Below are 21773 nucleotides of genomic sequence, written 5' to 3' on the forward strand. Positions count from 1 at the left end.
TAACTAACAAGCTGAATGTGACAGTAGATATAAAACATAAAACAAAGAAAGTAATAGGAAAATTTAATGTCATATATTTATTGTTTATGACCAAGAATGGTGTCAATTTCTTTCTATTAGTACTCAGCAGCTTCTTTTATAACCGTTGATTCTCTCCAATTTTGTATCAAATAGTGCATGATTTTTCCATCTTTATCATAAAATTCTGATGCATTGATGCATCTGATGCGTTGTAGTCGTGTCCCAAGCTTAGTCTTATTTAATGTCGTGGACCTGAACTAGGTAGCAAAGAAGAGACCCCAGTGATGGCTACAGAAATTAATAAAGGATAACAACCGTAGCACTGCAGTTTTGTTCCTTCAAGTTCTTGTTTCTATCAATTCCCAAGCTCTTATCATTTCCCGGATCCCAGCAATTAGAGCTCCTAGAATTTGCCAGTTATTCTGTAACCAATAGGAAGCTGTGAATCCTAAATCCTATCTTCACTGAAGGTTTCCCATTAAACTTTTAAGTAGACAAGCGCCTTAAGTTGCTATCTGATATAGCTAAAGAGCATGAAACTTTCTAATCTTGAAAGTCAAATTCAAATCTCTAAAGAAAATTCCATATTTCACTTACCCTTCAACAAAATTAAAGAAGGTTTCGAAGAAAATTAACACGGTACTTCAATCCTCTCGAATTCAAATAATTTTCAAAACACAGTACACCGTCAACAGGACATGAAATCACACGATCTTGCTAGTGCTTTCCAAATCCTTTCACAATCAACACAAATCTGATATGCTGCCAAAACCATGTTTAGGCTTTAGCTAATGCCCTGTCTTATCTTTAATTCTGCTACCCATTAGACAAATACTAATAATCGTCGTTCTCCCTTTATCTACAAAACACTTTTTTTCTCTCATGGTTCTACTTTGCTTTCGGTAACCACTTTCTTTTCTCTATTTGAGTAGCAAGTAGAGTTTGGATTTGAGGATTTCGATAAAATAACAACTGCTAATGGCTGTTCATGACACGATACTATGTCTTGTAATTAAACAAAAACTTTGCATACTAATAAGTCAGACTTTTCTAACAACCATCGATGCCTAGAAGCATGAATAAAACGAAAACGAAAACGAAAATATATAAATATAGATATCACAAGCAGCAAAGATCACATTTTCAACATATCAAAAGCTTCAAGAACTCCAGTGAGCAACTAAAGATATATGTCAATCAGAGTATGTTAGTTGATTAAAAGAGAGATGAACAAGAAAATTTCCCATTACATGCCTGGACAACATGGCAGCAAATTAACTACATAAACCAAAAAAGGAAAGGAGTAGAGAACTCATATTGCCACCATGGCTGCTAGTTCCCTAGCATCACATAGTCTAACAACCAAAAACATGAAAATCCACAAACAACCTGACTGAAAATGCTAACGGAAGAGATATCTTTACAGAAGAAAATTCTGATGTTTCTCACCATAATGCTTTCATATATGAATCTACTTCTTAGCACGATTAGCAAAATAGTTAAGGGCCATCCTTGAAAATTGGGTAAGGGTGAAAAACATTCGCAAGATTGCACGGCCCTGCACAATTCCTTCCCTTATGTCCCTCGCAGTCCTAGCCAATTGAGGACTAGTTGGTCCAATTCTCTGGCTCACTACCTCCTGCGACGAAACTAATCAAGTAAAGATGGAGTAAAATTCATTGCTCTAAATCCCTTTCTAAACTCACAGCAAAGAATCTAATTTCAAATGCTATGAACCTGATGGATTCATGTTAGTTAACTGACGCAATCTTTCCTCAGCTATGCGGACAGCTTTAGTTGAGCTCCTAACACCTTGGGTTATCTCCTGGCTGCATGTACCCAAAAAAAAAAAAAAAAAAAGGTGTGACTCAACCTATGAGTCGGACTAGCTAGAAATGATTTTCTTATGAGTATTTCAGTTTATAATGCTAACCCCAAATCACTAAGCTCCATTGTTAAGTCACTAATCTCCATGCCCGATAACCGAACTGCAGCCATTGTCTCCGGAAGCTCTTCCCTAGTGACATCCATCAACTTCTCTAGTGACTCCGCTGCTCCTTTGAGAGCCTGGATTAGACTTAAATCAATTACTAAATAAATATAATAATAAAAACTTTGCAAAAATCCAAAACTCACTTGAAGAACAGTAAAGATAGAAATTACAAACCAGAAGAGTCGGGATTGCAGAGAAGAAAAGCCAAGTAGCTGAAACTGCCGCCTGCAAAGAATCATAAATCAATCAAAATTAACAAGTAATCATCATGTTTTTTTTTTTCATTTTTGTCCCTCAGGTTCAATTAATAACTACGCAATTATGATAAATTAGTGATAACGAAGCTAATATAAAATTTTCTCCAATGCCAAAACTTGTAACATTCAACATCAAACTTCTAAAAATAAAAAATTTTAACAATGCAAAAAAAAAATTATTACAATGATGAATAAAAATTATTTTGATTTTTAAAAAATCGAAGAAAAATTTACCGCGCAAGCAATGACGTTGAGCACGAGGATGTGGCGGTGAGTGAGGTTCCACTGCGACAGCTGCAGAGAAGAAGAGGATGATGACCCGACGGACGTCGTGTAATGGGACGAAACCGACGGCTCTGATGACGCCGCATACTCAGATTGCGCAGACAGACGTCGAAATCGAAGCGGCGGTCTCAGATATAACGGCAAACGATGAAGCGAGCAGCCATGGTGTCTGCTGAAGCTGTAATTATTAAAATCGTGATCGATAGTGGGGTTTGCTGATTGAAACTTCAATGTACTGAACATTTTGCTCCGTGAACTGAAGAGAGAGCGCCTGGCGAAGGTGATGCCGTACGACGGCTCGCGTTGTCGTTTTACTCCTCTTACGTCGCAGTTTCTTCATTATGGGCTTCATTTTGCGTTTTGGCCCAAGACAAAAACCTAGGAATGAGTAATTACATTCGAGTCCCTATTGTCTACATCATCTCAAAAACAGACATCAGAAGTACACTTCGTAACTTTAACATGAAACACGCTCGTGGCTGTTGGTACTTGGTATCCAAGAAGATAAATTTCTCCCACTCGAGCGACCGACACAAAATGCATTCACCGAATTATGTCCAGAGCAATTTCACATTGCATTGTCTTTTATTAATGCAGCCTCTTTAAGTTTTAAACAAGCGTCAAACTTTGAACATGTCAACTCTCGAAAGATACCAGAATTTACAGTCCGCGAGAGAGAAAATGAAAAGAGATATAATATTTCTTTTGCCATTTACATCTCATATTTACAGAATAATGCCCTCAACTTCCCCTACAAAAATTCTTGATCATCTTTCCCACCCCCTTTGCTATTACACACTACACAGATATAATCATGCGATTCTAGTTGGAGAATTTTAATTAGAATATATCATCATCAATTCCCTTAAACTTTTCCATTTTTATCTTTGTTTAAGGATGAATCCCCGAGTTCAAGCTTAATCTGCAACCATTCATCTGACGCTGACCAGCTTGGAATCCAGGGCAGTGGGATAATGCCAGAGACCAAAAATGGACAGGACAATTTTTTACTCAATTTTCTCGTCCACCTTGACAACCTCGAGGACTGTGGCGTTGCAAAAGAAGCATCGCAAGCAATTTAGAAGATGCCGACTTATGCAGCCATGACAGGACCGGTGGGAACACGGCACAAACTGTGCATCTGCTTCACTTGCATAACAGATGCAGCACATGCCATCATCAGCATCTGTCTCTCTCCCACATCTTGTTCTCTCCATTTCTTGAGCCTCAATGTGGCAAAGAACGAGGCTCAAGAAGCACTCCAGTTGTCCTAGTTTAGAAAGATATGTATCTCCTCTAAATGATCCAGCCTGGTAAAAGATTATGGTAAAAGGAAGGTAAAGAAATTGAATTTGAGTGTGAAAGTTTGGAAGTAAACAAAAAATAGTAAGCTGCAGTAAAAGCATTAGAAAGTCGGGGAGTAAAAATTATACACGAAATAACACACACAAGCAGGCACAAAAAATAATATACGAAACCAAAAATAATCTGGGATTCTCTAAGAACAAGTCAGCACGCAAAATGTAATCAAAGAATAAGGGATTTTAATGCACATGCATACAAATCATAATATATTCTAGGAATGCGAGATATTAGAGACGAGTACTAACCCAGTTATACTCCAGTAAGTACTGGAATCCACAGTGAATGGTATCCGGGCAGTCCATGCTTGAAAAGACGGCCACAACATCGTTCTGGACTCCGCATTCCGACTCTGCACTAGCATCCAACAAATTCAAGATGATACCTACAAGGGGGGCTAATATCATGCCTCGATTTACTTTCTCTAAAGATTGACCATGTCGTCTTAGTGACCTACAAAATAACATACCATAAAGCAGATGATCAAAATTTAATAAAAATCAACCAGCCATGAATAAATTCTTTAAAAGCGGCTTATCAATAGGTAATCAATTGTAAATACCACCACACAATATATTGACAGGAATAATGAGTGACGGGAAAAAAAATAAAATAGTACCAAATATCGAGGAAAAACAAGCAGCCATGAGTTCAATTCACTAGCAGAAGAACTTACAAGTCAAAAAACTCAGCATCAGCTGCTGAAGTAACGTGATTTAGAATAAAAACTATCAATTCTGTTAGCCTCCGGAGGTTTGTATCAGTTCCTGACAGGAATGCTTGAGGGATCTCATGGGTACAAAATTCCAAAACCCTACTCAGATTGCATGAGAGATCAAAAATGACACAGCATTTCTTTTGCTGAAATTCAGAAACCTGCAAAAGAACATATGATAACAATTACAAAAGATCAAGACAGAAAAATGGGTGGAGCTGGAGGTTTCGGAAAAAAGGCCACAAACTAGAACTTTTCACTATTCTGTTACATTTACGTATCAATTTTTGTATAGATTTTCTGTAACATATTACTTGTGTGTAGATAGAAATGAAAATAACAGTAAAGCCAATCCCCAGATCAGAGCAAGGACGCATTCCTACCTATGTGTTTGGTTTGAGCTTTTTCTATATATCCTTTCTGTGATAAGCTATTCAGCCGATTAAGATAGAGTAGCTTTATAATTTAATTGATAAACAATATTGCGTAGCAAATAGCTTCGGTCTAATTAAAATAACAAAACCACAAGATAACAGCACAGTTAAAACAACCAGTACAACTAATAAATGCCAGACTAAATCACAGTACTCATGAGCAATAAAATCTTCATCCCAAGTCATCAATATAATAATTGACAAAAGTCCAGTAATTAACAATGGTGCCACATTAATTAAAATAATCAGGAAGACCAAATTGCATAACTAAGTTGATATGGTGCAAGGAGACCATGCGTCTCTCACTTGATTTAGTAATATAGCCATAATATCATCAATTAATCATCCGTCAATACTTGCCGAATATTCTCGTCAAACATTTTACTGTAATTCCTCATTCGCAGATCTTATCACCAAATCACATGCCTCTCATGCTATCGTCATGGATCCCTTTACACACTATTTGCCACAAGTATTGCAGAAAACAGAAGTTGGTTGTCTTACCAAGGTTTTGAAGAAACTAAAAACAAAAAATTGAGCGAATGTGACATGAAATTAACAATTCATTGCTCTATGATTAATTGTGTTTGAGGGTAAAGACTATCATACCTGGTATTTTTCTTGCATTTCTCGAATGGAAATTGAGAATTCAGTCATCGTCCAGCTGAGCGTGTTAAACAAACGATTGAGAAAAGTTGAGAATAGCCCCTCGTCATTGATACAAGCTTCACGAAGCAGTCTCTGAAGGCAAGTGAGGACCAACCGTCAGAAGTTATAGTACACAAAAGATGAAGAAACAAGCAATAAGAAATGGTCCATTGTTCACCTGAAAAATAACTGATGATGATGACGATTCTCCATGCTTTGAGGAACCAAAGCCATGACCCTTACACAGCCGCAGAAGAATATTAGTTACTGGAATCCAGGATCGATTATCAAATGCTGAAATTAACGCCTTTGGAAGTCTAAGAGTAGCAGCCTCATTGCTCTCAAAAGCAGCCAAATAGTCTTTATACTGAACCAGGACCGATATAGATTGCAGAAGAAGATCCCTCAGATCTGCACTTGATATCCTTGGATCATTGAAGTGGGTAACCACAAAAGTGACCTAATCAACAAAAATCTCAAGCTCAGAACCCCAGAGCAGAATACATTTTGAGCAAAGCATATATTAGAAAGAAGCCATGGATAGTACGGACATCTTAAACATCACAAACAGTAAAAAGCAGCAGCTGAATCTCTGATAACCAAAAATGGTAGAGATTAGTACTATTAAATGACAACCTAACCTTTTACAAAGAATTAATGAAGCATTCAGCAGCTTACTTGTCTTACTAATAGACACAGAAAACTTAAGAAGTGGGCAGATAAATTATATGAGACAAACCATTCTCTCAATTAAGAAGTGCTCCCTTACATTTTGATCTGCTAAATGCAAAGGCAAACAATTGTTTCCCAAAAATCTGGCCAGTTCACTATCCCTTCAGTCACTCAAGGACCAAATCACAGGAAAAGAATACATTTCAACCTCTTGATTGTATTAAGTATTTTCATAAAGGTAGCAGAAGGGTGTAAAATTTAATTTGCTACGAGAACAATAAATCCAGAAAAGTTGGCTTTGATTCAATGACATAAACATGATAAAATAGGTAAAGTGTTTGAAGATAAGGCCAGAGGTTGATTTGCCATGGTACGATGCAAAAGATAATCCATTGTGCTTTATAAGAAAGCCTTGACATAAGGAGAACAGTTATTTGAAGTGATAAAATTTATGACCGAACAAACTCCATTATGGAATTCTCGAACATTTACTTCCCATTACCCAATATCCAGCAACAGATTATGGAAATCCCCTACAAACCCACATGTTCATATTTTTCATAATGCTTTGTGTCTTGGTAAATACTAAATACACCATAAAAGGAGTAAACCGCACATAAATATAATAATAAAACAAGAATAAAAACAAAACAGGGAGATTAAGGATGAGACGTACAAAGGAAGCAAGTCCTTGCTTGATAAATATTGTAGAAGGAACAAATGGAGGATCGCTTTTACGTAAGACGTGAAAGCAGTCAACCTGACAGTGTCATCAAGTTATTAGTTAATAAAAACTCACTAAACATGAAATAGAAGTGAACAGCGCAGAAAACACAAAACATTGTAGACATGATACAGCACCACATTCAAACCAAAAACGTAAAATGCTTCAGTAAACCTGACTCAATAAAAATTCATTCTTCAAAACCATATGAAGAACATCTAGAACCCAATTTCCTTTTTCTGAATTTTCGACATACTTTTGGCTCCAAAAATATGAAACTAATAACACCAGAAAAGCATTTACTGACCCGCCCCCCCCCCCCCAAAAAAAACCGAGCTTTGTATTCACACATGCCTACAAAATCAAAAGCAGAAAAGTGACACAAGTAAAAAATATAGCCAGAATAATGTACCGACAGCCTGTATTAGGATTGAATGCTATGACACGAAAAAACAGGAACAGAGATTTATTCATAACTTAAAATCTCACTCTGTAGTTGCATCAACTAATTCCATAATGTCCTGCAGAAATTGTAAACATTTCTGTCAAAATGCACTACAGACTGCATCTGTTTGATCTAATTCGAGCAGTCATAGCAAGTGAAATCCAGGAAGAGACATGCTATTTGATCATAAACAAGTCTAAATGCACATGTATACATACTATAAACTCTCGTTGGAGATGGTTTTCATATAGTTTCTTGTTACTTAATTAACCATATACAAGAAGAAAAGCTTACCAGTGCTTCAAGGTAAAATTCAGGGATATAAATGAACACCGAATCCACTTTACTAAGAACCAGAAGTAGCTGCACAACCCACACGCATGTTGCATACATGCCTCTTTGTTTCCACCGAGAAAATAGAGAAATGCGATACCTGTACAGGTATGAAAAAGGGACAAAATGAAATTAAGAACATAGACAAGCAATGAATTAAACACAATTCTCATAGCCAGAAAAGAAATCGCAAGTTTCAATCGAGTTTTTTTCCCAGAAAACTTAACTTTCAAGATTGTCAAAAAACTGAATAAAACAACATCATACGGACAACAAGTTCATACAATGCAAAGCTCTTACCACTTTTCCAACTGTTCTTCATTATAATTTAGTGATAAATATAAAAGATGCCTACCATATGGAGGGAAAAATGCTAGAAATGACAATGACAACGGTAGAAATGCTCAACACATGGTCTACAGACCTTGGCAGGGAACTGCTACTTGTTTAAAAGAGCATATGACTAGGCAATCAGATAGCACTTGGCCAGGGTACAACTGAGAAGGGAAAAAAACAGTTTTTTAACATAATGAAGTTTGTCACCTCCAATGAATTCTCTTAAACTTTATTTAGCAAGCAATTAACAAGTGGGGTTTAAACCAACTGAATAAAACATAAATTTGGAATTGCATTGATCCCACTTACATATTTAAACAAAAGCAATTCCTCCATAAAAATAAAACTGACACCATAATACAACATTGAACACAGAATGCAATAAATAAGCACGTCTGGTCAAAGAAGCACAACAAAGCTTTACCAAGTGCAGTAATAGTCCTCTAGAAGCTATACGGTGACATAAAACTGTAGAACTTCTTAAGCACCTAAAACTTCAGTATATCTAAATGGTAGATTATTAATATGACCAAAACCAGGCAAAACCACACTACAGACAGAATGGGTAAAGAAATTCTGAAGAACGATAAACAAATAACATCTTGCAAACACTCCTAGATCTGTTTGTTGATCAGTTCATCAGAGAACCTATAGCTCAGCACAGAAAATCTTAAATCATCAACAGATGTGAGAAAACTAAGTCAACTTTACAAGCTATTCCTCCTGGTCATCTTACCATGCACAATGCCTGACGCAATCAATAACTTCCTCACGATAGTTATTACGAGCCTCCTTCAACCGCTTTAATTGCTCACTGCAAGCTCGTTCTCTTATTTGTTTATCAGTTTCTTCCAGCAGAGATATTGACTGAGACTGATGAGACATGTAATAAGATGCCTACAATAAGGAAGAACTACTTTTAGATCTAATACAACTATCAGAAAAAAAAAATGAGGTCTATGTGAATAAAAAAATTGCCAGTTTAAAACTGTTTGCCTGAACAATATTTGGAGCAATGCACAAAGCAAGCAAAAATGCAGGTGGATGTGAAGTATGCAAACCGGCCCATTAAGCAAAATCCAGAAATACAACAAAAATTGTTCCAAGAAGATGACTGATTGAGGAGATTCAAACAGACAATTCCCCAGCTTTTCAAAAAAATCTAACTCAAACATCGCAAATCCTACAAACTTGGAAGATAGAATTAGAAAACACAGACAGTGTTTTCTTTCTATGTTATAGACACATATGGATTGTTTTCTTTCTATGTTAGAGCCATCACACTGTAACAGCTACTTGAAAGATGACACTCAGCAGTAGTTCATTAGCTGAATCTTCTCAACTTCGGTTCCAGATTTGTCATCCAATCATAAAGGGGACCATTATTCTGTATTCCGAACCGTGTTCCCATCAACAATTACATGTGTAATCAAATTTCCAACAGAGAATGCAGAAAAGTTTAAGAAACTTAAGTTCACATTGATGAGAAGCATTACATAATCACAGGCAGCAAATAAATTCCAACTTCATAACTCGGAGACAAATATTAGAACTGAACAAAGAATAAAATTTTATTGAAATTACAAATATAAAGAAGCAAAAGATATTCCAGGATTTCCTGCCCATTTCACATATATAATACCCACTAATCACAAGCTCCTCCTCTGGTGTATAGACACAAACAATTATGCTTCTCTTTTCTCAAATAACACAAGATGTAATGGTATGACACAAACAAATGCACCCATAACATTCTGTATGCTTTTAAGTCCCAGTAATATTTTTCTTAAAAACAATGCACAACACATCACTACATGCTCAAATTCACAAGTATGGTCGGTGATAACTGTAAATAAAGGGTCTGAAACAATTGCTAACATTATAACGAAATGCAAAAAGGAGAGAGTCTGAAAAATTCATTATTCCAGCTTTTTGTAATATAGTTACTTTCGCACTGCATCTTCTTTTCAGACTTTTACAAATTTCATATAAAACCCAGGTTGAAAAATCAGTAAGATCCAACGCAACAAAAAAGCACAACATAACAGAATTAAAAACTTTAATAGAAAACAGAGCACACTGAATATTAATTTTGAGAAAGTTTTTACCCCACAATCACCTCACCTGCTTAAAGTTCGGTGCAAGACCAATATGATACAACAACAGCAATGCATCCAGAAGCTCCTCCTCTTTCAGTGTAGCTGCAGACATATTACTCTCTCTCAGTACAGTCATCGTGTGCCGTACTGGATGATAACCAAAGTCAGATTCAGATTGATCACTGGTGCTAGGTTTATCAGCTATCTCATCATTCAAACTTCCTGTACTACACTCTGCAGCAACATGTGCAGACCTTTCAGGCACTGAGCTGCAATGGCCCCGAGAACCTTTAGTTGCATTTCTAACTGGATACTTCAAACTTCTCACAAATTCAGCATCGTAACTGGAGCAACAGCATGGTTTGTGCTCAGATAAATGACACACTCTAGTTTCTTCATCATCCATACAGCCTTCCTCCCACCGGATCACTTCAGCATCTTGATCATCTACAGGGTGAGATTTCAATAGATGACTAAATGATCCGCCAAGCCTGGAAATGTCAGCTCGAAGAAGATCATTCTTAAGAAACAACCCTATGGGAAAGCTTTGTTGACCACCTCTATGCAAAAAACCAACATTGCAACCATTTTTTTCAGATCTCTTCAACCAGCTACATGTGTCACCTATGGCAAACCCTTCTGACAAAAAATGGAGTATCACAGTATACAAAGAAACAAGAACAGAGTTACTTGAAACTCCAGGAGGTGGTAAACTGCGATCTGCTCCTCTGTTCTTCAACAAAATGTTCTGTATAAATGTCCTGAACACAGATCCCGGGAATTGTGGGGGTGAAATAGGTGGTATGAATTGTATCACTAATAGACATAGCTCTCTATGCTTCTCCTCAATCTGCAAAATTACAAATTGTTTTCTTGACAAAGGGAAGAGTTCTAAGCAGTGGATAAAAATGATAATACAAACAACTAGACCCCAATGTAAAGATAATTCAACTAATGTTGCCCCCACACGAGCCATTCAAGTAACCTCCAAAGAAACAAGTTTTTATATCAAATACTACACTTGTGTAACATATGAATTCAAAAAAGCATTCAACAGATATAAACATCTGAAATAGTTTGGTAAAAACATTATATGCACCAAGAGTAAATGTGTGTTTTTGTCTCACAGACGCTTTGCAAGAATACCTTAATATCTGCATACTTCACTATTCACTTTAAAAATGATGTTATAAAACTGAACACTAATTTGAAGTTCATCTTCCCAGTTATAAAATCTATGGTAGCAAAGGCCTCAAAAACATGAAGTCATTCATAGCTCAAAAATTATGAAACACTAAAGTTAGAACTTCATTCTGCAGAATAAGGGCATACCTTGCTGACTGCCTCAGATAATGCAGTTGTTGTCAACATCATGCTACTTTCATAGGATATATCCTCACATGAACCAGGCCACCAAACAGAAGGGATCATGCACTGAAGATCCTGTCTATTAGGGCTCTTCCTTGACAGAAATCCTTCAAAAATGAATTCAAAATCTAATGAATTCCACCACAAGACCATCAACTCTTCCCGTCTTAAGATATGGCATGCCAAAGCAAGGTAAGGATATGACCCTGAATATGGGCATTCTGTCAGAACCATTGAAGCTGTTTTGCAACCACAGGAAAGTGCCTGTATGATATGCTCAAAAATCGAACGTGATCCTTGAAATTGTAGAAAGACATCAACAACTCTGTCCAGACTGGAATAGTCATGTGGCACCTGCAGTCCAAATACCTCCATCATAAATGACAGAAGTATACCCCATCCAACATACTCTATAATTCTTGCATCTGCTTCAAGCAGAGAGAAGAACTCCTCGCATATCCCATGAGAAACAGGATTGAATATTTTTTCAAGTGAGACGAACCTCTTCAGTCTCCTGGATTTCTCAACTGAAGAACGCTCAGCCTTATCCATTCCTAACAGTCTCGATAAGCACTGGAGCAACTGGGCGGCAAAAGCATTTACAGGTGGTGATTCCTGAAGGGGAAGGTAACAGTTGATTGGGTATTTAAAGGGGCGGGCACCAAAGTTCAGCACACACCTTTCACCTTGAGAAAGAGAGACAGCTGGATAATACCCAAATCCGGGCCCCATCTTGCGGATACCAGAAAAAGCTACTCCAAGTGAAACACCATTTCTATAAAATGAAATCTCGTCAGAATCCAAATCTATACAGCATCCAATGATATCACCAGCGACCCATGATTGACCATATGGCTCTGCTTCTTTATTCCATTTCTTAACCCTTCTCCCGTCAAAGGCATACGAATCATCAGCATCACCTACACCCTTATGGTCAGTGAATGGGCAGGAAAGAGTTGCCCATCCAAGCTGTTGTACCCCTGAAGTCTCTAAAGTCACTTCGTACATCCATTTCCCCTTCCAAACACAAACATTAGCTCTTGCACTACTAAACATTGCCAAGCTCTCAACCAGCAAAGGTAGCTTAGCAATTCGAACATCCCCGCAAATGCTGGATTCTTCAAGACCAACAATATGGGGCCCACTTCCATTTTCAAGAATACCTATCCCATCCCTGTTAGCAACCACAGCATCCGAATTCAAATAACATTTTGAGAAATCATTCTTAATGATAGAGCGGATTAAATTGTTGTCAACCGGACAAGTCAAAGGACCAAGCGATTTGTTGGGAAGACCAAATATATACTCAAGGGTTTGCTCCACAGACTGATGGCCGAAATCATCGCAATAGGAAACGAAACGTGATTTCGACGAATTATCCTTTCCATCATCACCGTTCAATATCAAGGCCAAACCAGAAGAAAGCCCACCAATCCGTAGGCCGTCTTCCGCCATACCCAATTATGAACTGTTTGTTCAAAATTCAAATATTCCAACCTATTCCAAAGTCAAATACACCTCTAGAGAAAACCAAAACCCCTCTCCAAACAAAACAAAAGTTTCAAGAACCTAATAATCTAATCTACCACCTCCATCTCCTCACCCCTGAAAGTTTAAGAATTCGAGCACTTAGTACTCCATTTCAACAAAATAAAGCTAAATAATACCATTTTCACAGCTTCAAAAAGAAAACTAGCAAACAAAAAAATTATTCAAAATAAAACAACTTTCCCCATTTTCATCATTCACAGCAAAAACAAAACACCAAATCAATACTAATACCAATCACTTGAACACATAACAACTTTTTATATTCATTTCCACGTAGCCTACGAAGCCAAACGTATGAAAATTTCTTTTTTTTTTTTTATCTTTCAAACAAAACAAAAACAAATCACTTAAAAAAAAATTGTTTCTCAAAAAAACGTATATCAAATAAACTGATTTTTAAAATATGAAAAAAAATTACCTCTGCATCTCCATGTTGTAATTAATACTCGAAATGGCAAAGGCGGCAGTCGACTCGTGCCAGGCAGCTAGGGTTTCCACACGCCATTTAATTTAGAGAGCGAAAGCAAAACAGAAAGTCTCTGTAGAGAGAGAAAGCGAGTTCTCTTTTTATTAATTTTGCATTTTTATTTATTTTATTATTATTATTTTTTTTTTACGAGGAGAGAGTGTGGACTCTATAATCGCCAAAAGCCCGGAGCGAAGAGAAGAGAGCGCGACGCTAAGTAACTAACGAACGAACAAACCGAGGGTTCAGGTTTCCAGGTTTCTGGTGCTCGAGACAGCTGACTGCTGGGGAGGGGCTACGGACACGTGGCGGTGATTGTTTGGAACCTACGCAGTGATGACGTGGCGAGTGATGTTATTTACCGCGCCGCAGCTCCAGAGATAAAGAGAAGAGAAAATGGACCGATCTTTTGAGGATTTGCTTCCACCGTTTGTTGTAAAACGATTTTTTTTTTTTTTTTTTTCATGTGCCGTTACTGTAACGCGGTCAACGGTTCCTTACGTCTTGTGCGTTAAATCTGGAAATTAATAGTAAAAATAATTAATTTTATAATTTATTATAGTAATAAATTATCTTTTTTGTTCTAATTGAAGCTTTCCCCCATCACTAAACCAGTAAGCTATGTGTGTATATTATGAGTTTTTCCAGAGAATATTTAAAATTAAACCGAAAAATCGACTCAAAGAAAGAGAGGTCGGGACTTTTGACCATAAGTAAAAAATGTTTACTCTTACGATACACAAAATTAAAACTTAAATTAAAAAAAAAATACACATCAAACATAAATAGTAAATTAAGTACATTTTTCTTATTTAAGTCAATAACCAAATTAAGACTTAAAAATTTCTTTTTAATGATTTAATCGTTAGGATAAAAATAATTCTTGCCATGCTATCAAATATGATAAAAAAGAAATTATATGCTTTTTTAGAAGAATCTGTTTGATAGAATTTTTTTAAGATAGAATAAATCTTTATAATCACATAATCTAAGATATAACGTATTTTTTTATTATTTATAATTTTACATGTGTGGTTGTGATTTGTATTCTAGTTTTGAGCATTTTCAACATTATCATTGGCTTTTTAAAATGCCAAAATAATTAATAACGGTATCACATTTCCAATAATTAATGATACTTTTGCCGCCAAATACTGCTACTGAATTTATCAAAATAATTCGTTAGAGGAATCAACCAATTCAAATTAAACACGGCATAGAATCCCAATCCCGATATCGATTCCACACGAACAAAATAAAGTTCTTAATTTTTCCCTTTTTCCCTCTATTTGTTGAAGAGTACATTCCAAAAACAGAAGTGCCCACCAAGTGTTCGACCATATGCACCTGAAAAAAATAATAAAAAAAAACCTTAAGAATGAATTTTTATCCTCACCGCCAGACACAACAACGCTACAGCGCGCGCACTAAGGCTTAGCATACTTTATATGATTCGGCCTAAATTCGATTCTCTCTTATGAGATATGAGTCATCCAAAGTGCCCACTGTTCCATTTCCATCTCATGTGCAAAAGATTGAAGTCAACTGACCGATAGCTTTGGCATTTTTCTTCTTTTTTTTTAATTAATTTATTTTTGTTTTCTCTCTTGGGTTTTGTCCGGTTCCTTTTTCTATGGAAGCTTCAGGCTTTAGCCGCCTTTGATTATTGTCACTGGTTGTGGCTGCGATCGGGGAAAATCGAAAGGGGTCGTTTTCGGAGAGCTTTTGTTCAAGTGAAAATTTTCCATATATGGGGATATAAAAAAATGTTTTCTAGAAGAAAAAGTGTAATATTTTATATAATATGTATTTGGAAAAACAAAAATTTAGATGAATCAAGAAAGATTAGATGAGACAGGCGTAATAATATGTATCTAGAAAAACAAGGATTTAGATGAATTAAGAAAGATTAGATGAGACAGACGTACCATGATAATAATGTTCAATTCGAAAAAGATTTAAAAATTTCATTTAACGGGTGCAATTTTAGACGAGAAGAGATACAAATTTTTTTAACAAATATTAATTTTAGGAATGATGAGTTTTGGATTTGGCCTTTTAAATTACTAGAAATATCATGATTCTTTTTAAGTCTCTAGGGAGGAGAGGGTAAAGGCTTTCACATACAATGATAGAAATTATGAGAATCATGGGGGCCAATAGGCGTAATTAGGTTTATTGTGATTGAAAAATGTGATAATGATCATCTTCAGGGAAAAAAAAAGAAAATTGTGTTTAAGAGACTTTTTTGGTTGTGGATGCAAATATGATTTATATAAAGTAATATAATCTAATGTATCCATCTTTCAAAAGAACAATTTTCATATTATGGAAAGGAGTTAGGTGGTACAAATAGATAACCACATCATTTGTGGGCTTATCTAATAAAATTTAGAAGTAGTATCAATCATTTAAATTGGGGGAATTATGACAATTATTTAAAAGCATCAATCAAAGAATTATTTAAATTGTTATTTTAATTTTAAAAATAACTTTTAATTATTTAAAACATCAAATATTTTTTAAAAAAAGAATCAATCACGTGTTTTTCATATTTAAAGAGCGTGTGTGGAGTGATGCTATCTTATTTTTTTTAATCAGGTATTACAATGGGGAGAAACTTTTAATTAGATTAATAGCGTTTGATAATTGAAATTATTGGAGACAGCATCTTAAGCAAGTGGCATCAGCGATATTATTACTTTAATAAAAGCATCAATCAAACACTATTATGAGAATGATTTAAATTACTAATTTAATTCTGAAAATGATTTTAATTATTTAAAACCATCAAATATTTTTTTCCCCCAAAAAATCAACCACATGTTTTTCATATTCAAAGAGAGTTTGATAAATTAATGCTATCTTACTTTTTGTAATCAAAATTTCGCAATGCGGACGAAGTTTCATTACGTATGAGTATGAGTACCGCATAAATGTTAAAGAGTACGAAAATAAATAGTACTCGCTCTGTCGAAGGGACACGTGGCACGCTCCGGGACAGGCCAGATCATGTGATATGTGGATCTGGAATACTGACACTAAAGGTTCCAAGGAGATACACGTGGAAATTGATGACATTTTTTGGGGTTAAAAATGGACAGGTGGCACCAAATATAACAAAAGTAGTGTGATTCTATGTGATAATAAAATTGCACAAGGCACCAATTTGTGGCAGGTAGGTTTTTAATCTTTCATAAAAAAGTGAGCCATTCATTTATTTCACAAAATCACACGCTATCTTTATTCTTTTTTTCTTTTTTTTTGCCTCGTCTTGTTTTGGAAATTTCGAGTGCTATATTGACACCCATTCTAATATTTGAAAAAAAGATTAAAATAAAAATTTTATTAAAATATCTCAGGAGATCAAACAATTTGAAGATGGAAAAAAGCATAGTCCAAATCGCGCCATTAGATTACAAGCCCAGCAGTTTCGAGTGCCAGTACACGATAGAGAAACTTCAATAAATATAATCTATGATAATGATTTTCAGCCATTAACATTGTTTATGAGATGAGGGGTTAGTAATAAAAGATTAGTATAGACAAATTTTTTGCACTAACAAGGAAGTTGCATCAAGGGCATGTTTGGCATCCTAGTTTAGTTGGGTACGTACTGTATATTTTATGCTGAGGGCATAAGATGCGCTTGCAGTAGTAAACACGAGCCTTGTCATTTTAAGGGATTTTTATTTAAATATGATAAAATCATGCACAGTTTACAGACACATGACAATTTTATTCAATTAAGTGTGTATGACATTTTGGTGGTCTTTAGTCTAAAATACCCTTATCATCTCCAACAAAAGTATGCACCCAACACTCTTAAGATGTTATCAAACACTTATTAAAATCATCACCTTCCCTCAAAAAAATTCAAACAGTTTCAAGAAATTCTTCAACACAATCTTTATACATCATATTTGCTGCTGTATGAAGCTGCATGCTCTTGAAAGAGGCTACATTGTCTTTAATATTTATCATAAGGGTTAGTTTTGATGTTTATTTAAAATTATGTTCTGTTTACTTTCTGGAGTGGGAGTGTGGACTGGAGTGTGGATTCCTCCCACTTCAGTGTTTACTGTTTACTTACCATTTTTAAGAGGGAGTGGGATTCTCACTCCGTATGTCCCACCTAATTTTGGAGTGAGGAGTGGGATTCTCACTCCCATGGGGGGAGGTGGGAGTGGGAATCCACTCCCCCCTCTTCCCTTTTTACCCTCATAATTAAAATAAATAAATAATATCATATTTATTAAAAATAATAATTATAAACATATTTATTTTATTAAATTTAATAAAATAAAAATAAATATTATATTTATTTAAATAATAATATTATATTATTTTATAAATTAAATTCATTAAAAATAATAATATTGAACATTAATTTTAATAAATATTAATTATTTATTTAATTAATAATAATAAATATTTTATTCTAAAAAAATATTAATTTTTTACTATATTATCAATAATAATGTTTCATTTGTGTTGCTATTATTAATAATTTTTATTCACATAATTTAAATTAAAATTAATTAAAAAATTATGATTTACATAATTAAGAATATTAATAATTATTATTAATTTACAAATATAATAAAATATTTATTTTATTTTTTATTAATTTTTTAATTACAAATTATAATTCTTTAAATAAGGGTAAAATTATAATTTAAAACTATTTACTCACAATCCAAGACAATGTAAACACATAAATTAGATTCTGGTTTCAATTCTATTCTCCCATTCCAATGTAAGTAAACAACATACTCTCACTCCCACTCCACACTATCAATCCTAGGATTCCCACTCCTCAAGATTCTCACTCCAATCCAAAATATAAACACTACCTAAAAGTATTGGCTATTGTTATTGAGCCTTTTTTTGGTAAAATGTGATCGATTATAGTTAAAAATACATGTTATTTATCTTTTTTTAAGACATTTGTGGTGTTTGATCTGTAATAGTTGAATTCATTTGATTAATGGTTATAGATCGCATTCTTGACTTCTAGACTTCTAGGCCTCTAGTTAAGTTTATAAATCTAGAACTTTAGAACTAAAGCATAGAAGTTTGGAACTTTTAACAGCTTTTTTTGTTAATAATTTTACTATGTCATCACATGATTTTTAGGTAAATGGATATGGTACACATTATTGTCTTATTCAATAGTGAATGGATTAATTAAAGCAATGAATACAAGTTTAATGCCTTAGCCACAAAAGGAATAATAGTGCATTCTTCTTCGACATAATCCCAGTTGCTTGAAAATGTAGCTCAGACTATTAGAATTAGCATTTTAGAGTACAAAATTATCATGAAGTTCAAAGCCAATTCAACAGATCTGGTGCTACCTATGGAAATTATCTCAGATGATGACATGCAATTCTTTTTGCATGAAAATCTTGGTGGTATTGTATACATAACACCTATTCGCGTCACATATCAACGTAGGTTAACTACTCCAATACTGCAAGCAAATTTGAATGGAGAGGATAACCAACATTTGAATAGCTTGTGAGAGAAAAGTTAGGCCTATCCAACATTTATGCCATCAACATTTTTCAATGAAGTCGTGGAAAGTAATCGAGAAGGTGAGATTAGCCCCAAACATTTTGCTCCTAGATTTGATTTACCACAAGAAAATATAGGGCCCATGAATGAGCATGAGATTGAGCCAACCACTAATAATACTTATATGCCTAGAAGCAAAATTAGTTTCTTGCAAGTAGTAACATTGCAAGTACTAATGATGCAAATCAATGTATCGACAACATTATGAGTAATGAGAGTTCATAACAGCACAAGGTTGTATATGGGGAGTTGTGTATTTGCTCATGACCAATCTTAGCTTATAGCAAAAGACATCCATGTGCTATTCACCATATATGAAGAAACAAAAATCAAGTGATGAGTGGCTAATAATTATAACTTATTTATTGGGTTTTTTAAAAGAAAATCTAGAAAAATACCAAGTTGCTCAGCCACTCGCCTGACTCGTACAAATCTCGGAAGAAACTTCTATCACTATGCCAACAAGTCATTTCACAAAATTTCTAAATCAACCGTCATACAATATTAGTTTATAATTTTATAAATTATAAAATTATAAACTAATAATTATAAGATTTTTTAATTAATAAAGAGAGAAACCTTACGGTTCAACATTATTTGCTTGTGTCACCTATCTCTCTGATGCAAGTCTATCATTTACCTCAATCGATGGTTTAACTTCAAAGGCAACTAGCATCTGAGGCTTCTTTAGTGGGTCAATATATAAAGAACGTAAGTAAATGGATTCCTTCCTAACTCTCTTCCTTCTGACATAAACTTTAAGAGCTGGGTTTGTCAATTGCTGTACACCTGGAGTTTGTATAGATGGTATGATGATCAAATTATCACCTCTTGTGTTTGAAGCATGAATTAATGTCATTTCCATGATGTTTCTTGCAGGAGTGACATCAAAATTGTCATTGACGTTGTAAGTTGCCTACAATGAAAACATATAAAGATTTCTTAAGTTATTTTCTTTTGTTATATGTACTGAAATTTTGTAGTTTCTTACCTCATTTTAAAAGTTTTAGGCTGCGTAGATTTCAAATCTTCAATTAGCTTAATTATTTTATCAAATTTGCATTCAAGATTATCAATCTTGCCTCCAATACGAGAAACCTCAACTTGCATTTTCTGCACATCTACTTCTATCTTATCCAGGCAATTGTTATAATGTATGTTAAAATTATGGTTGCTTAGACTTGCAGAATACATACCATCCTACAAAGAAAATTGAATATTCAAGAAAATTTTTATTAAATTTGTATTGATATTAAGAGGCAACATTCTTACCTTTTCACTATTTTTGTTGTCCATTTTGTTTCTCATATTTTGTTTATCCGTACTACTAAGAGAGGCCGAGCTCAATTTAAAATTATCCATTGCACCACTATTGTTAAACTTTGACTGGATGTCACCAGAATTACTACCTGATTCATCACCATTTTCAATTTTAATTTCACCAACCTCTTCATGCCAATCACTATTGTAAAAACAACTTATATAATCTTGTTCCTTCTCACTAGGTAGGCTAGCATGCAATTCTTCAAATATAGTAACCTATGTAAAACATATGATAAAATTAGTAAAATAAAATAATTTCAAAATAATGTATATGTATTAATATTGCACTCTTATAAATCACATGTTTTTATTATTGAAAATGTACTTCAGGAGCTCATTATATTGAACATTACGCGATACAGTTCAATTAAGAATTCGAGGAATCGTATTTTTATTATGCATGGCAAACTCTTCGCGAAAATTGGACATTGCTTGGTAAGCCCATATTTATATAGTTAACATAATAATAAATTGCTAGGAAAATAATGATTTGCTATTTAATTAAATGATAAAGTTTAAAAGAAACTGATTACCTGAAACGCCATTGGAAATCCAGCAAGGGTGTATGCCTCGTTCTTGTGATTTGTGTCTTCTATAATCTTCTTCTTATGTATTCTTACACGATCTACTATAGCTTTTTTCAAATTTTCTAAAGTCTTCATGAAACAAATACGATCTTAAGGATAACTATTAAAGACCTCAAAATTGTCCATGTGTCATATATGTTCAAGGAGAATAGCCTCTAAAAGTACAACATAGTAAGCTTTACAATTTTTCAATCATCGGTTGATTTGGAATTCATGAACAATTGCTCTAACTCAAAGGTGGTACGTCTTTCAAGACCATTCATTAACTCTTCATACAATCTAGCATAGCCATCATCATCCACATTGTCTGCGTTGGGTTTATAAAGCGGTTTACAATTTAAACCAGTAACTAGACCAAACTCCTCCATAGAAAATCTACTTACCTTGTTCCCCACCTTAAACGACATAAAGAAAAATCATTGGAATGCACCTCTCTAATGGTACTAGAAATTTGTAAATGTTAGATATTAATAAGATGTCCAAAGCAAGATGCTTTAAACATATCCATCTAATTCTTATTCTTGGTAAGACGCTCTTGGATATTCTTAATTACTTTTATTTGGGAGAGTGTTGA

General features: G+C 34.5%; 2 protein-coding genes across 3 annotated transcripts; both read right to left on the reverse strand.

Moving 5' to 3' along the window:
* Positions 1-1214: 1214 nt before the first annotated feature.
* On the reverse strand, positions 1215-3011 carry LOC18037355. Of its 2 annotated transcripts, none has more exons than XM_024181022.1 (5): positions 2506-3011; positions 2189-2239; positions 1955-2088; positions 1759-1850; positions 1215-1660 (listed from the first exon to the last, which is right to left on the reverse strand). In XM_024181022.1, exons 1-5 carry the CDS (start codon positions 2797-2799, stop codon positions 1629-1631), a joined length of 603 nt encoding a protein of 200 aa, XP_024036790.1. In that variant the 5' UTR covers positions 2800-3011; the 3' UTR covers positions 1215-1628. The 2 variants fall into 2 exon arrangements, with proteins under 2 accessions (XP_024036790.1, XP_024036789.1); XM_024181021.1 differs by having other exon boundaries at positions 1215-1671.
* A 96-nt stretch (positions 3012-3107) lies between these two features.
* On the reverse strand, positions 3108-13932 carry LOC18037356 (E3 ubiquitin-protein ligase RKP). The gene is made up of 11 exons (XM_006427976.2): positions 13662-13932; positions 11657-13297; positions 10350-11174; positions 8962-9122; positions 7851-7989; positions 7064-7147; positions 5894-6175; positions 5677-5808; positions 4595-4794; positions 4167-4371; positions 3108-3866 (listed from the first exon to the last, which is right to left on the reverse strand). Exons 2-11 carry the CDS (start codon positions 13145-13147, stop codon positions 3564-3566), a joined length of 3822 nt encoding a protein of 1273 aa, XP_006428039.1. The 5' UTR covers positions 13148-13297; positions 13662-13932; the 3' UTR covers positions 3108-3563.
* Between the last annotated feature and the right edge of the window lie 7841 nt (positions 13933-21773).

This window comes from Citrus clementina, unplaced genomic scaffold (genome assembly GCF_000493195.1).
Source record: "Citrus clementina cultivar Clemenules unplaced genomic scaffold, Citrus_clementina_v1.0 scaffold_7, whole genome shotgun sequence".
Classification (NCBI taxonomy): domain Eukaryota; kingdom Viridiplantae; phylum Streptophyta; class Magnoliopsida; order Sapindales; family Rutaceae; genus Citrus; species Citrus x clementina.